Source organism: Sciurus vulgaris (assembly GCF_902686455.1).
Source record: "Sciurus vulgaris genome assembly, chromosome: 4".
In the NCBI taxonomy this organism is placed as follows: domain Eukaryota; kingdom Metazoa; phylum Chordata; class Mammalia; order Rodentia; family Sciuridae; genus Sciurus; species Sciurus vulgaris.
Genome location: NC_136464.1, coordinates 94,370,796 through 94,384,127, shown reverse-complemented (window position 1 = coordinate 94,384,127; position 13,332 = coordinate 94,370,796). Strand labels below are relative to the sequence as shown.

General features: G+C 47.3%; 2 protein-coding genes across 13 annotated transcripts in view; one reads left to right on the top strand and one right to left on the bottom strand.

Annotated features, from left to right (window-relative positions):
- The window catches only part of CSGALNACT2 (chondroitin sulfate N-acetylgalactosaminyltransferase 2), a 78,736-nt gene that overhangs the window by 43,253 nt on the left and 22,151 nt on the right, over nt 1-13,332 (top strand). The window contains exon 7 of one of the 3 annotated variants that reach the window (XM_079136834.1): nt 965-2,330. The exons of the other annotated variants lie outside the window; for them this stretch is intronic. Coding sequence (XP_078992960.1) covers nt 965-1,056 — 92 coding nt within the window. The 3' untranslated portion in view covers nt 1,057-2,330. Of the gene's footprint in view, nt 1-964; nt 2,331-13,332 lie in introns of those variants that run through there. 3 annotated transcript variants of the gene reach the window in all.
- The window catches only part of RASGEF1A (RasGEF domain family member 1A), an 82,837-nt gene continuing 71,836 nt past the window's right edge, over nt 2,332-13,332 (bottom strand). For 8 of the 10 annotated variants that reach the window (XM_079136838.1, XM_079136843.1, XM_079136842.1 and 5 more), the window contains 10 exons: nt 12,123-12,260; nt 11,142-11,363; nt 10,652-10,726; nt 10,196-10,288; nt 9,479-9,581; nt 9,320-9,399; nt 8,483-8,674; nt 7,511-7,634; nt 7,035-7,107; nt 2,332-6,828 (listed from right to left, as the gene is read on the bottom strand). In XM_079136838.1, the coding sequence (XP_078992964.1) occupies nt 6,804-6,828; nt 7,035-7,107; nt 7,511-7,634; nt 8,483-8,674; nt 9,320-9,399; nt 9,479-9,581; nt 10,196-10,288; nt 10,652-10,726; nt 11,142-11,363; nt 12,123-12,260 (1,125 nt within the window). In that variant the 3' untranslated portion in view covers nt 2,332-6,803. The remainder of the gene's footprint in view (nt 6,829-7,034; nt 7,108-7,510; nt 7,635-8,482; nt 8,675-9,319; nt 9,400-9,478; nt 9,582-10,195; nt 10,289-10,651; nt 10,727-11,141; nt 11,364-12,122; nt 12,261-13,332) is intronic. The other 2 variants (XM_079136840.1, XM_079136847.1) reach the window with 2 other exon arrangements.

The following is a 13,332-nucleotide window of genomic DNA, read 5'->3' as shown; positions in this document are numbered from 1 at the left end:
TGAGCTTGTTTGTTTTGGTTTGCTTTTACCAATTTTTAGACCTTTGATTTGTTCATTTTCCTGTGCTCATTAGGATTTGTTCAGTCATGATGGAAGTGGTAATAGTGGGCTCCCTTGCTTGTGTTACTGATTTCAAGGGTAACACTTTCAGTGTTTCATCTGTAAATAAGATATTTACTTGAAGGGTGTTTGTTTTTGTTTTGTTTTGTAAATACCCTTTATCTGGTTAGGAAGGTCTCTTATAGCATTATATGGTGAGCTTTTAGCATCTATGAGCATTTATCAAATACTTTTACCACATCAGATGATCACACAACTTCTTTTCCTCCTATGTTAGTTAAGTCGATGAATTAAATTAATAGGTTTTCTGACATGCCCTTGCATTCCTGGGGCAAGCTCCAATTGGTCATGATGTTGTAGCCTTTTTTTATGTTGCAGATTTGATTTCATAAATATATACACATGTGTATATTCAATTACATCTCTCTATTCATGTGAGCGTGTTTATAATATTTTTTCAAATGTTTTCATCTGTTCATGAGGAAGATGGCATGTAACTTTCTCATAAAATAAATTACAAGTGTTCCCTCTTATTGTTTCTAGAAAAGTTTTTTTAAACCAGAATTATTTCTTCCTTGAATTTGAATATGAAGTATAGCTGCCTGAAAACCATCTGGGCATGAACTTTTCTTTAGAGGAAGATTTGTGATCACTGGTTTGATTTATGTTATAGTTATATAACTATTCAGATTTTCTGTTTTTTTTCTAGAGTCAGTTTTGATTACTTAGAGTAAATTACAATTTTCTAGAAATTTTTACTGATAAATTTGAAAGTTTAGATGAAACACACAGAGTTGTTTACAGTGTCCTCTTATTTATGTGTGATATGCACAGGATTTCTCTTTTACATTTATGATATTATTTGTGCTGCTTTTTATTTTTCTATTTACTTATTTTTACTTAGATGGATTCTTGCTATTTTGCCCAGGCTGGCCCCAAATTCCCAGGCTCAGCAATTCTCCTGCCTCAGTCTCTGGCCTTAGCCTGCCATGGTAGCTGGGACTACAGGCATATGCCACCATGCCCAGATCCTTCTGTTTTTTCTTGATCGACCTTGCCAGGGGTTGGCAAATGATTTTCAGTCCTTTTAAATAAATGACCTTTATCAACCATACATGAGACATCCAGTGGCTTCACAGCCTCACCAGCACTATATTTACAGTAGTTTTAATTTAGACTCTTTAATTTTAATTTTTGGTAAGTATACACAGTTATCTCATTTTGGTTTTAATTTAGTTTATCATCAGGGAAATGCTGAGTATCTTATATCATGCTCAATGACTTTTAGCCATTTAGCTCCCTTCTTTTGTGAAATGTGTTAAATAAAAAGCCTTTTGCCTTTTTTAAAAATTGACTTTTAAAAAAATTGATCCATGGGAGGGAGTTACCTCAATATTCTGGATTTGAGTCCTTTGTCAGATTTATACATTATAAATATCTTGTCCCAGGTATGGGCCTATTTTTCACTCTCTTAAGGGTATCTGTTAATAAAAGTTCTTAATTACAAAAAAGTCCAGTTCATCAGTTTTATATCTTTTATAGCTAATGATTTTGGTGTTAAGAAACCTTTGTCTATTCCAAAATATAGAAAAAAATTTCATGTTTTCTTTTAATTTATTATATGATCTTTCAAATTTAGATCTGTGATAAGTCTGGAAATCATTTTTGTAGGAGCCAAGAGTCATTCTTTAGTTTGTTTTGTTGTTGTTGTTGTCATCGTCGTTTGGTTTTTTTGTATGTTTCTTTGTTTTTTGTTTTGGGGGAGTCTGCTGATAGTCAACTCCATTTTAGTTTGTAAATATCTTCATTTTCTCTCATTTAAACTATATTTTTGAAGGACAGAGAATTCTAGATTGGCAGTTTTCTTTTCAGCCACATGGATGTTATTCCACAGCCGCCTCTATTTAGTTATTTCTTCTGTGAACTATTAACTTGACAGTTGGCCCTTCTTTGAAAGTAATCAGCCTTCTTGTCTCTGACTAGCTGTAAGTCTCCTCTTAATCTTTGTTCTATATCACTCTGATATATCTGTATGTGGATTTGTTTGTTTTCTGATCCTGCAAAACTTTATAAAGCTCACTGGGTTGTGATTATAAATTATCAGTGGTGAATTTCCATAACTCCATTCAGTGTTGAGGTTCAGAACAGACACTTTTTCTTAACCCCCTTGGTTGGGCTTTGGGTAGAGCATTTTATTTCAAGTTCACTGTTATACTGAGGGGTGGTTCTCTGGGATGCCAGCTTTAGCAGATAGGGTTTCCTCTTTGATCCCTCTTCTTGAGCAGGCTCAGGATCACCTTCTGCATCCCCCTGTGGTCTTAAAAAAATGGATGCTTATGGGACAAAAAATGGATTCCACTCTTCCCTGACTTCTCTGGGTTCCTGCCTTAACTTAGATTTGTGCATTTTATACAACTTTATGGGTTGTCTTCAGCAGGCAGTTATTCAGTCTTTCATGATGCCAGAAATGGACAGGTGCATAATTTGCTTTCTTTTATCCTTTATAAAACTATTTACTCAACACTGTTGCTAAAGATCCATCTTAAGTGTCGGGTTATGTTGGGGTAGATACTTGGAGCATTTTGGCAGTCCCTCACCCTCCTCACAGTGTTGTAGGACTTCTTTTGAGGAATAAAGATAGAAATTGTGTTAACATGATCTAAACTGGTCCCTATGTGGCTAAAGACTTTACCTTTAGAAAGTAGTTTTAAATACCAAATTTGCAGAGATCTTTTTTCCTCATGTAAATTTGTATACTAGTTGAATTTGACAACTGAGTAGTGGCTCTTTGGTGATGATAGTGTATTTTGGCATTGATAGGACTTCAGCTGTTCCTATGAGAGGGGTGCTGATCATAAGCCTTGCCTCTTGTTTCCCAAGAGTTGCTGCTCTCTGCAGAAGGGGGTGCCACCCATGCCCTGTGCCATCAATCGTTCCAAACCCTGAGAGAGGTGATCCTAATTTCCCCACCCCACCTTTTTTCCCCAACAGAGTGCTAGAGATTAAACCCAGGACGTTGAAGCTACTAGGGTGATCCCCATTTTAATCCTGAGAAAATGGAGGTTTAAAGAGCTAGATAACTTGTTTAAGCATCTGGGAGCTAAAGACCAACATTTAAATCCAGTAGTTTGAACTCCACTCCTCACTCTGACCGTTACCTTTTTTGGCCTCCCTAAGGAACATGGTATACAGGTGTAGGTGCAGGAGATATGTATGTCACAAGTAATCTGTCACAGAGGTCTTGAACAGGATCTTAGCAGATCCTTAGCTCCTCTTACTGCCACATCTGGAGCTCTAACCTAGACCTATTTGTAAAACTTTGAGGTAAGAGGTAAAATTTGGATATCACAGGTGTTGTAGGGAACCATGTACTTACTGCTCACTAGACATAGCTACGGAGGAACTGGCCCCTTCACAGAAGAACCAGTACTAATACATGAGATGGACACCGTCAGCCCACATGCAGTGTGGTGAGAAAATGGGGCAGCCCCAAGGAGCCTAGTCACCACTCCCAGGGAACACACCAGGAGTTTCACACAGACTGAACTGCGGTCTTCTAGCTTTGCAAGAATGGGAGCAGGGTACAGAAGTATGATGTGTTGGCCTGATGTATGGAAGTTCCATGTGTGAGTAGAGGGTGCCTGGGAGAGGTGGTCTGTAAGGGCACACAGGAGCCCGCCCACAGCCCTTCACCTGCACAGACCTTCTCCAACATGGTTTGCAGCCAGGCTCTGCTAGGCTTTCCCTGGATTTCCAATTCAGCAGATTTAGAGTAGGGCCTGAGAGTGCACACTTTGTTTCCCAGGACAGTGCTGTTACTGCTGGCCTGGCACCCACACTTAAGAGCCACCACCCTGGAGAAACAACCTGTGGGAAAGGATGGTGTCATTGCTGGCCACACAAGCTTGTGTCCAATGCACAGACATAATTGTGTGCTGCCCCTTGTTTGGTTGAGGCAGGTGAAACCCAAAAATAACTTTACCAGGAAACTAAGAATGCCATTGGACTTAAAGATCTAAAACATATATTGTCATTTGCCCAAAGCTCGAGTATCTTCACATTACCCTGTGTGCTTTACAAATACCTGAGCACCTGTTAGTGCTGTGTACTAGGTGCTGGGGCACAGCAGCAAATAGGCCTCACACCCAGCCTTGGTCTGATGCAGTGGCTACCAGCTATTTAAACTTAATTAGACATTCAGTTCCTTGAACACACTGGCCACATTTCAACTCTCAATACCCACATGTGGTTAGTGGCCATTTTATTGGTGCAGTTACATTGTCACTGCAAAAAGCTTTCTCTTGTGCTGTGTTGGTCATGTGGGAATGTTGGATACTGAACAAATTAGAAATGAGTGGAGTCTGCTGTGAAGGCACAGGGTTAGGCTGAGCAAGGACCACATCTACCTTGCGTCTTGTCAACAGCAGAGAATGGGCAGGCTGGAAGGGAAGGGGTCCCTATTTCCCATTTTTGGTGCCTCAGTTCCTTTAGTTTCCCAAGTTTCATGTGCCCCTCAGCAAACTCTGCTTGAATGTTCTTGAATGCAGCTCATTACAAGGACAAGCCTCATCTAGACCTGTGTCCAGCATATGCCTCGGTAGGAAGATGTTAAGTGCCGCCCAGCCCTCCCTGAGCCCACAAGACCTATAATGCCCATATTCGCAAGGGTTCTGACCGTGAAGGCTCCTGGAGTGAAGGAACCATTGCGATCTTTTTTCACTAAGTGTCCTCAACTCACCTGACCATGCACTAAAGCAGCTAGTGTTATCCTTTGGGGCCAGCTTTGAGGAAGGCAGGACTAGAATACCATGCTGCCTGTTCTAATCTTGCGCTGCACATTGGAAAAACCTTTTGTCAGAATATGTTGCCCAACTGCAGATGAAAGCTCCCTGCCAGGTCACCCTTTGGACTCTTGGTGTGTCCTCCTCCTCTTCCTCCCTAGCCTGGGCTGCTGGCATCATGCATGCCACACCACATGGCACATACAAGAGTGGGGAGCAACATGTTCTTTTATTGATGCAAGTACGTCCAGTCACACCAAAACTGACATCCTGTGCTATGGTACAGCTTTATACTCAGAGATCAGCTCCAAATACCAAAACATCAAATTGAGGGTATGAATCAAATTGGGAAAATAAAATAGCAAACATAGACACTGTTTCAAGTAGAACTGGTGACCCGTGAAGCACACACTGACATGAAGGCTCTTTAACACACATACAGAAAATGTTCTAACATCGTATTCCAAATATATATTCTCAAGTTTCAGCCTTTCTTTATCTCAAAGACATAAACAAAGCAATATGTACTATCAGTATACAATCTGGACTAGCTAGAATGTCTGAAAAGTGCAAACACACTGTGACAATACAGTGTAACTATTCATCTCCACCCGGGCTGAGGGCAGCAGCCACCTTGCCTCGTCATAAGGCCTGGCCCACTCATCTCCAGGCTTTCCCTCTGAGCTCTGGGAATTGGGACCTTAACTGGTCCCTGCCTTGGCTTCCTGACTCATGGCTCCTGCCAAAGCCAGGCAAGTGGAGAAGGACAAGGATGAGAAGCTCCTGCAAGGGAGACAGTCAGTGTGGATGGACCGCTTCTGGCTTTCTGAGGGAGCAAGCTGTCCAGTCCCACAGTCAGTAAGGCCCAGGGTCACGCCAGGAAGTCAGACATGAAAAATGGAGTGTTCTCTTCTGGTTTGGGTATAAAAAAATACTTCCTGGTATTGGGCAGTTCCATCTGAAAGGTCTCCAGCGGTTTCAGCCTGGCTAATTTTCTAATCTTCAGATTCCAGTGAGGGTGCCTCCCACCAGAGGGAGGAGGAAGGTCAGTCCCCTCGCACACTGACTTTACTTCTTTCTCTTCTTTTTGTGCGTGGGTTTCAAGAACAGCTTCAGATGTCACCATCCCGGGTCTATGTGATGTTCTCTTCATTACAGCTCAGTGTGTCTTTCAATTACAACCACAAAAACTGCAATGCTATGGCTCCCTCCCCCTTATTACTTTAGATTCTCTCCTGTCTAAAACACAATTGAAGAACAATTTGCCAGACATATTCTCACAGAAAATATGCCGCCAGGTGTCTCCCTGCCCCTCCCCTGACCCCATAAATCCCTGATAAAGGAAAATGAAAATGTAAACTTTGGAGAAACCGCACTCAAAGGTTCGTTTCCAGAAGTATATTAGAGACCTCCTGGGCACCCCAGCCCTTCCCCCTGGAACCTCACGGCCTAAGCTGTTGAAGGTGGGCCCCTTACGGCCCAGGGCAGAGCTCACTGCAGGCTCGAACAATGGAGCAGGAAGACCGGACCCCCAGTACCCTCTAAGGCACTAACCCCGACATCAGAGACACTAGCTGGAAAGGCGTCCGAGCAGGCAGGGCTCACGTTGGTTTTGGTTGGGTTTTTTAAAATATTTTTTCATAAGATGTTAATAATCAAAAGTAGAAAATAAAAATCTACATTTCATTAGAATAAGATGTTATCATGGATGCCATCTCCCATGATACTCTTTCCCCACCCCTCCCCAAAGCAGGGCCCTGCCCTGTTATTTAAAATAAACAAAAAACTTTGTAAGTGCCAAAGGTTGATGCATGAAATAATTACCATTTTCTTTTTCATAAAAGTTATATACAAAATGGACCCCAACCAGTGAGGCCTCCTCATCTCAACCCATATCAATCAAGATTTAAACTTGGTTTGTGCATGTGCTTCATCCAGTATGTGCAGGCTGCATCCACACCCTCAGGCTCTGTTAAGGAGAGTGGTCCTAAAGGTGGGCAAGGGACAGGACAACGGTCAGGCCCCTGAGCAGGCAAAAAGGGTAGGTCCTTGACTTGTGAGGGGAGGGCCCAAATCCAGACCCAGTCCTCAGCCTCCCACTTCCCCAGGCCCCCTTTCAGAAAGGCAGATTGCCATGTCCACTCCCAGTCCTCTCCCTTCCTTGTGGGCTCCTTGGTCCCTGGTGTTTCCTACCTGAGGGCCTTCCAGCTGTCCTTTTCCATATGGTTCTCAGGACCTTCACTCTCAAAGGAGGCGATGAAGAGAGCTGAGGATGGGAAAGCCCTCAGAACCCACATCTCCTTGGGTGTCTGCCTACCATACCCAGTTATCACTTCCAGGGGCAAAGCTAGTCCCAGGAAAAAGAGACCGTAACCCCTGGCTGGAAAATATGCAGGTTTCTACTGAAAGGGATTCCTAGACTTCTTGTCAGGGGACTTGGGCGCTTCCTTGTTTTGGTTCTCTTGAGTGGCATCCTGTCTTCCTCCTTCATCTGTCATCTGTCCATGACCCACCTTCATGCACTCTCATGCTGCAAGCTGTGTAGTCCATATGTGATTTTGGGTAATGATCATGCCCACCTCCCAGGGCAATCCCAAGAGGACAAAGGGCCTAGGTGGGGAGTTGCACAGCTGGCGAGGGGGGGCCTACTGCCAGGAGGGAGTCCTTACCTTCCTCACTGTAGATGGGTGCTGTAAGCAGGTAACTCTGAATCTTCTTGTCCTTCTCAAAGGGACACTCTACCTGTGTCCATGTCATGAACTCATGGATCTGTCTGGAGATCTCCCAAAATTTCTGAAGGAGCAGAAAACCAACAAGATGTTCATCTGTCACTCTGAGCTTAAAACCCACAGTCAGGGGCAGGGGGTGTGGTTTCTGGTCTCTGCTGCTCCAGTCACTAGTGCCATGGAGATGGAGTCAGTGGCCCTGCATGCTGACCCCAGGGCCATGGTGTCTTGTGCCACATCAGAGCCAGCAAGTGTTCCCTGATGCCCTCTGCCTGACCCATCAGACTGTAGCAGAGTCTGTGTATCCCCTGTACAGGGACCCTGGTAGGATTCCATCTATGACTCCAGCCTGAGGCAGTATCCTGGCCACACTCAACATAAAAGCACCAGCCAGAACATACCATGATCTCACTTAACGATAGCCTGTTTAGGAATCTACAGTACCTACCCACCCACCCACCCCTTACTGTGTGAGCCCATGCCCCCTGGGCCTCCCCAGGCACCTTTGTCCTGCTCTCCTATCCTTGGTCAGGTGCCCTTTTCTGCTACTATTTCATCTGTGTTCAAATTCATTCTTGCATAAAATCCTTCTGACCACAAATTCCCAGAAATAGTCTCTGCTCTGTCTCTCATGTGGGGTCAGTGCTGAAACCAGGATTCTGAGTAAATATAGGTTCCCTGTGTCAACAAGCTCGGTGATCAGGTCCTCCCTCAAAAAGAGAAAGGTTCACTCCTCAAGCCTTATGCCTCATGGCCAAACAGTGACCCTGATGTTTCAGTCCTGAAGGCCTTTCCAAACCTCAGGCAGAGCTTGGGAAACCTGCAAATACTGCCACAAAACCACTGCCACATCTGTGGGGACATACGGTCTTTGCCTGCCTCACCAGTGCTGGGACCACAAGGGACTGGGCTCACCTTAAAGTTAATGTGCCCATTGGGTAGATGGTTGGTGTGGATTTTGTGCAGGAAATAGATGTCCTTAACAAAGAGGTTGAACACAGGGATGACAATCTTCTCACGGCTGCTATTGGCCATCTGGGACCTCTGTGTGGCCCCCTGCAGGGCAGTGCGGTAGTTACAGAAGTTGCTGGATGGGTCCATGTGGTGCTGTGGGTATAGGAAGGACCAGGTGAACCCCTCAGACCCACTCAGCATGCCCCTCTGCAGAGCACAAGACACAGAAGGAGAAGGCATTATCCCTAGGGGAGCCCGGGAGTGAGCACAGAATGGGTGAAGCCCAAAAGTGCCTGCTGAACACTGATACCTCTGAAAAACTGTAAAGAAGTGTCATGTCACAGCCCTGACCTGCTATGCCCAGGCCTCACCCTTCTTCCTTCAAAATCTTGCTCTGCTCTTCTATACATACTGACATCTTCAAGACCTGACCAGCTCCACGGGACAAATGTTTTGCAGTGGGGAGTGGAGATAGAATATATCTGGGTAGGACTGCAAATGCACTAAATAGTTTGCCAGCCTCTGGGCAATCCAGATGATCCAGAACCAGGGGAAGTTGACCAAGGAAAAGGCCAGTAAGACTGCTCAGAGGGTATCATCACTTTTGTCAAACTCTCCATTCTCTAACTTGCTTTAGGCAATGCTTGTTCTGCCCAATGCAGCAAGGGCCAATGACAGCTTAAGAACCCACCACCAGGCCAGCTTCATGCATGTCTGAATAAAAGGAAAGAACCCAGCTCTGCTGCCAACACAGGACAAAGGTGAGCACTAGGCTGTGCTATGAGCTTGGGCACCTACCTCCAAGACGTCAAACTTGGCCGTCTTGACTTTGGACCATGTTTTCTTCAGCCGAGCCACTGGACTGAGGTTCATGCCAGCTGCAGGGACAGTGGGCAGGGGTCAGGGCATAGGCAGGCAAGTGACGTGGGCAACCCCCAACCTGTGCCAGACACTCACAAATGATGGCCATCATGGAGTTGAAGTTTCCAATGTTGAAACACTCTCGGGCCACATCAATGAAAAACTCCAGCATGCGGGTCCGGTGCTTCTTCTTAACCACCTGGAAGGCAGCAGAATAGCCTCAGTATGGAGCCAGCAACAGACCACAGGAGCTGAGTCCACTGGCAGAGGGTCAGGAAGTTCCTTGGGACTTCATTTCCAGGTCTGGGAGATCCGAGGCTGTATCTGTGAGACCCAGACACATGTTCAATCCCTGCCCTGTCTCCTCAGCCACAAAAGGGATGGAGCCATTTGCCTGGAGGGGCTGTGAGGACCAGAAAAGCCCCACCCAGGCTTGTATGGGACTGAGCACAAAGGACACACTCCACATATGGGATCTCTGTTGTCATTTAAGGATCACTATATGTGGGGGCATCAGGGTAGGAGCACCATCAAGGCCCCGGCAATGGACACTTCATGTGCTTACTTTGAAAGCTCTATCATCTAAAGGGAAATACTGGAGAATGATATTTGCCAAATTATATTGTTACATTATGTATAGGTACAAATATGTAACAATCCCATCAACATGTACAACTATAATGTACCAATTTTTAAAGTTTGGAGAAAAAAAAATTCCATATAACTTGAGGCAGGCAGGGCAGGAGTCACAGCCTCACCAGGTCTGGAAAGGGGACAGCCACGCCACCCCCATCTGCTGTGGTACATGCTTACCCGGCACACCTCAGTAGCCACCAGCATACTCAGGCAGTTGAACCAGTTGTCATAGGCCTCCAGGCTGTAGGTCTTGGTCATGTCCCCTCGGCACTGGGGGATACAAAGCAAGTCACAGGGATCCCATCCCAGAGGACCCTGGTTGGGCAAGTCACAACCGCTCACACCTGCCTGCTCCTTGGCTGCCCAGTGCTCAGCTAAGCCAGTAGGTCATGCTAGCTCCCCTACCCCAAGCAGAGCCTATGTCCCTCCCAGCATGCATCACTCTGTGTGGCCATTGCTGAACCCCCTAAACAGGTGCCAGGAAAGCCATCAGGTTTCATGATTTAACACTCCAGAGGTCATGTTGAATGAGGCTTGCACCTACCCCACACAAGGGTGTAGGCCCCAGGCTGGACCAGGACAATGGTACCCACTGGAGGTCCCAGAGTGCACCTTGGGCCTCAGCTCACTCACCCTGTGGTTGTCCAAGGAGTCCATGTGGCTGATGATCTGCATCAGGTCCTCAGGGTGAATGCTGCTGACCCTCTCCTATGGGGTAGAGACAGCAAAAGGAGGGTGACCAGCCTCCCATAGAAGAGGAAAGATAACTGCAGGTGAGTGTGACAAAGGCCTTGGAAGCGGTGGAGGCCTGCCCAGGGCACAGGCCCTTCTCCTCTTCCCAGGCCAATCTTCCATCCTGGGGCTAGGACAATGCAGTCCCAATCCCTCCCATTCACACAGAGGTGCCATGCTCACAGACCTGATACCAGCTAGACACACAGCCAGCCTGAGGCACAGAGGCCAGGGGTGGCAAGCCAGCTTCCCTGTGACAGCCCAGTCTGACTGGCAGGGATCTCGGTAGCAATCTATTGAGAGGGACACAGGTCCAGCACCCCTGTCCAAACACCAGTGAATGTGGCCCTGGCCCCATCCTACTCCAGGCAAAGCATTCAGCAGCACTGACCAGCTCGATGTGGGTCAGCTGCTGGGCCAGCACCAGGGGGTCACAGCACACGCCCAGGATGTCCTTCTGTGCAGCTGGTGGCTTGGCCTTGAGGACGGGCCCTTTGTCCACAGCTGGTGGCCGGAGTTTCTCCCGCAGCTCTTGGAGCTGGCTCCGAGTGGCCAGGGATAGCAGCAGGCTCTGTATCATCTGGGTGATGGCCTTCTTTACTGTGCCATTCTCCTGTGAGTGTCAGAGAGTGGTGAGGATGCTGGCATTGGCTGGTAGTAAGGCCACTACCATCATGGAGAGACTCATCTCATCATCAGAGACATGGCTGACTTTGAGTCCACATGCCCTGTCCAAAGCTGCTGTGAGCCTCTGCTATGAGAGAGAGGGGTGCAGTGTGGGCTTCTGAGGCCCACTGGAGACGGTGGACTCCATGAACTATCCTGCTGGCAGAAGGGCTGAGGGCAGGGCCACTACTGGTCTTCTGGGTCTGAAAAGTGTGGCTTTCCCAGAGGTGGCCAGCTGACTGCTTGTCACTGCCTCCCAGCAGCAGGAGAGGCCCACAGCATGAGTCAAGGCATCAAGAAGGGCTTATACCCTGGGTAAGAGAAGCCTTGATCCCCAACCCCTCCCAAAGCTCTCTCAGCTCCTCAGCTTTTCTGTCTCCAGCAAAGGCCAAGAGTGAGCTAGGAGCTGGAAAGAGCATACAGACTCATAACCTCTCAACAGGTCCCCACCCCAGGAGCACGAATGCCAAGGACCAGAAGAGGATCATAGCAACAATCTTGCATACAGTGCAAGGCTGACTCAATTCTGGCCAGCTAAGCTGCATCTGGGGATGTGGCGAGATCCAGTGGAGCCACCTTGCCACCCTCTTTAGGGAGTAACAGGGTAGGGGATCCTACTAGTCTGTGTCTGTTTCCCCCACCTTCCTGAAGGCAGACCCCCATATATATCCATGCAGCCTGACCATGGGCTGAGGGAGGACCTTACCTCATCACACTGGGTGACACGGTGAGCAATGGCCTTCAGCTCTGCCATAGCCTTCTCATCCTGGAAGTCATAGGGGAAGGCCTCTGTCCACTCCTTCAGGAGCTGTACAATCTTGGCGGAGAAGGACTTTAGCTTGGCCTAGGGCAGTGGGGATCAGTGTGAGGCCCCATGGGTCAGAGTGGACTGCAAAACGGCAAGTGGCACAGTTTCCCTCTCCTTTGGGGCCTGCACCCCCACCCTCAGGGCCTGTGCTGGGAATGTCTCCCCACCACACAGGCCACCTGTGATTTTGCCAGAGACTCCTATGAGACTCCTGTTTGTTTCCTATTTCCCTTAAGTAGACTTGCATTTTCACTTAAACAAATTAATTTCCAAAAACCTACCCTATCACTACTATGACATAGAAAATTAGTTTTACTTGCTATACTTAAATGTTACCTATAAAAAGCATACAATGAAAACCAAATGAAATCATAATGTTAAATGACTCTCATCTGCCCTCTGTTAAAGACAGTTATGCAAGTGCTGGGGGGCAGGGTGTAGACCTGAGGAGCAAGTAAGGTTGGTCAAGAAGGCAGGGGTACCCTTGTCACCTGTGTCAACTTGAACATGCAGCCTGGGGTCAGGTACCCTGCACCCTGGCACAAGGCTGAGGGAAGGAGGGTGTGGGTGAGGCTGTTCAGAGGATGCCTGCATGGCCTCTGCCCCCATGGAGTGTAGAGGAAGCAATGCAGGATGCTCTGTGGCCAAATCCCCACTGACCCACCAGAATGCCCACAGAGGCCAGAACCACTCCTGCACCCACCATGGCTCCTCCCAGAACCTGATCTGCTCCCCAATGCACTGTTCCAACCCAACTGTTAAGACACAGCATGAACCTTGACTACCTTCATGACCCCTAATGCTCTGGGGACCCAGGCCCTCATACAACCCAGCCCCCAGCCCTGCATCTGCTTGGAACCTGCCCCCTCTGGATGTCATGGCTCACAGGTGCTCTGGGCTGGACCACCTGATGCCAACTACTCTGAGAAGACTATGAGGAGGGCACACGGCATTCACGGGCCTCTTCTGCAAACTTCCAGTGACAGAAGTTCTGACCACATGAAGCAGGGGGTAAAGGCAGGTCAGGCCACACTCCTCTGCTGCTCTGACAGCCTTGCCAGCTCCTGGACAGCATGTCCACCACCCCTTTTTCCACACTGGTCCCTGA